Source organism: Centruroides vittatus, unplaced genomic scaffold, assembly GCF_030686945.1.
Source record: "Centruroides vittatus isolate TY-2023 unplaced genomic scaffold, ASM3068694v2 contig_1078, whole genome shotgun sequence".
Taxonomy (NCBI): domain Eukaryota; kingdom Metazoa; phylum Arthropoda; class Arachnida; order Scorpiones; family Buthidae; genus Centruroides; species Centruroides vittatus.
In genome coordinates this window covers 871,216-873,588 of record NW_027120693.1, presented here as the reverse complement: position 1 = coordinate 873,588, position 2,373 = coordinate 871,216, and the positions used below count along the sequence as shown (strand labels likewise).

The window sequence follows — 2,373 nt, the reverse complement described above, 5'->3', positions numbered from 1 at the left end:
ACCTCGTTAATAACATATCCGAAAAACCTTTTAAAGATGTACGTCGATAGATGGCATTTGTGTTATGAATTATCTACCGTCTAAACGTCACTTCCGTAGCTGCGAACTCGTTGCTACTGCGCCAAGATATTGCGGCCACGTGGTTATGTTTAAAAACGTAAACAAAACCACGTGTTCGCTATTACTTACGTATATTGTTAGTTTTTACATAGAACTCGGAGCGGAAATGCTTGACAATACGCTATCTTATACCTCTTCAGAGTCCAGAATGAAATTATATAATTTAACAAATTAAATATTTTTATTTTTTATTTCAAAATATTCACTTTGAAACAAACTGTACAAAAATCTATCCAAAAATTAGGCTTTTGCCAGCATAAACGCGATAAGTAGATATTGAGAACTGAATTAATGATGTCCCCAATGATGACCTCCGTATCCTCCGTGACCGTGGCCGTGTCCTCCACCGCCACCGCCACCTCCGTGATGACCGTGGCCATGTCCTCCACCTCCACCTCCACCTCCGTGATGACCACCGTATCCTCCGTGACCGTGGCCATGTCCTCCACCACCACCACCACCTCCGTGATGGCCTCCGTATCCTCCGTGACCGTGGCCATGTCCTCCGCCTCCACCTCCACCTCCGTGATGGCCTCCGTATCCTCCGTGACCGTGGCCATGTCCTCCGCCTCCACCTCCACCTCCGTGATGACCACCGTATCCTCCGTGGCCGTGGCCGTGTCCTCCACCTCCACCTCCGTGATGACCACCGTATCCTCCGTGGCCGTGTCCTCCACCACCACCTCCACCTCCGTGATGACCACCGTATCCTCCGTGGCCGTGTCCTCCGCCACCACCTCCACCTCCATGATGACCTCCGTATCCTTTGTGGCCGTGTCCTCCGCCACCACCTCCACCTCCATGATGACCTCCGTATCCTTTGTGGCCGTGTCCTCCACCGCCACCGCCACCTCCGTGATGACCGTGGCCGTGTCCACCACCGCCACCACCACCTCCGTGTCCGTGTCCGTGACCTCCTCCCCCTCCTCCTCCATGATGCCACCACGATTCCGCCGATGGTATCGTCAAATAGACGATAACCAACGATGCCAAGCACAGAGCGAATTTCTACAAATCAAAATAAACGCATGCAAACAAAGCAATTTACAAAAGGTACAGTACAACACATACAAGAGAATCGTCTTCACTTACCATTTTGCTTCTTTCTCGATGCTATACAGAGACCCAGAACGTTTCATTGCTTATATACAATTCACAGGAGCCACACGTCATCGCTGGTAACACATGGAGATCAACACCTGCACCAAAATATTTTACAATCGATAAACAAAAGCGTTAAGTATGCGATAACCTCTTTAACATGGTAATTTATCAAGAAGGGGGTGGTGTCGTGAAGATATTTTATTACGTTTTTCGAATGAAAGGAAGCGAAATTCCTAAAAAAAAAAAAAATAGAGAAAGCGTACGGAAAGGTACACGATGGGTGAATGCTTCTAAAAGGGTTATTGACCCTTTGTAGAATGCCGCCTTATCATGGCCACTAGATAATAAACGTCACGCATGATTGAAGTGATGTATTCGTCCTGTCCGAAAAGAAGGAAAAATTAATTCTCTCTCGTCTTTTTTTCTAATAACGGGTGTTTTTGTTGCCTGTTACTTAATTTAAATCGTTACAAAAATTTGGATAACAATACTAAGATGTGTCCAGGTAAATTTGTATAATTAAATATAGAAAGAGGATAGTTGTCACTCTAATTAACATAGTTTACTGTTTAGTCACTAACGCTGATAGTATACTAGATTAGTGTTCTTTACAGTAATATTACACGGTTATCATTGATATGACGTGTACTTCGGCTGATTAATGTACATAAAATTGACACAAAACATTTATTTTGAGCGAATATTTATGCATGCGTATTATACTTTTTATTCTATTTATATTCATTTTACTCTTTTCTGTACTTTTATATTGTTATTAGAACAGCTTTCACACACTGGAGTTGTCTTTTTCTTTAATTTAAACAGCTTTGAAATAGCTATTCGGCTGTTACCAATTTACAAACAGAAGACACTATTGTTGCGACGATTGGGGCTCGAACCCGGATCCTCACGTCAGCAAATCGATCTCTTGAGACTGAGTTCGAATCAGAATCCCCACAACGACGTTCAGATCTTGTTCTGCCCTCCCAATTCTACAAATGACCACTCGAAATGAGCCGAAATTGAAATCTGTACGTTAATTTCATACAATGTTCTATTTAGACAACGCCAAAATGGAGGAATATAATCTTTAAAGCGCCTTAATTGACAGTTTCCTTTAAAAAAGAGCGGAAGTACTATACTAGCGAT

At 43.2% G+C, this 2,373-nt stretch overlaps 1 protein-coding gene across 1 annotated transcript; it reads right to left on the bottom strand.

Annotated features, from left to right (window-relative positions):
* Window positions 1–308: 308 nt before the first annotated feature.
* On the bottom strand, window positions 309–1,055 carry LOC136974330 (serine-aspartate repeat-containing protein I). The gene has a single exon (XM_067269187.1). It carries the CDS (start codon window positions 1,053–1,055, stop codon window positions 309–311), a length of 747 nt encoding a protein of 248 aa, XP_067125288.1.
* Between the last annotated feature and the right edge of the window lie 1,318 nt (window positions 1,056–2,373).

Excerpts from the sequence above, each read along its gene's own strand:
- LOC136974330 (XM_067269187.1), bottom strand. The coding sequence starts at position 1,055 with ATGGAGGAGGAGGGGGAGGAGGTCACGGACACGGACACGGAGGTGGTG.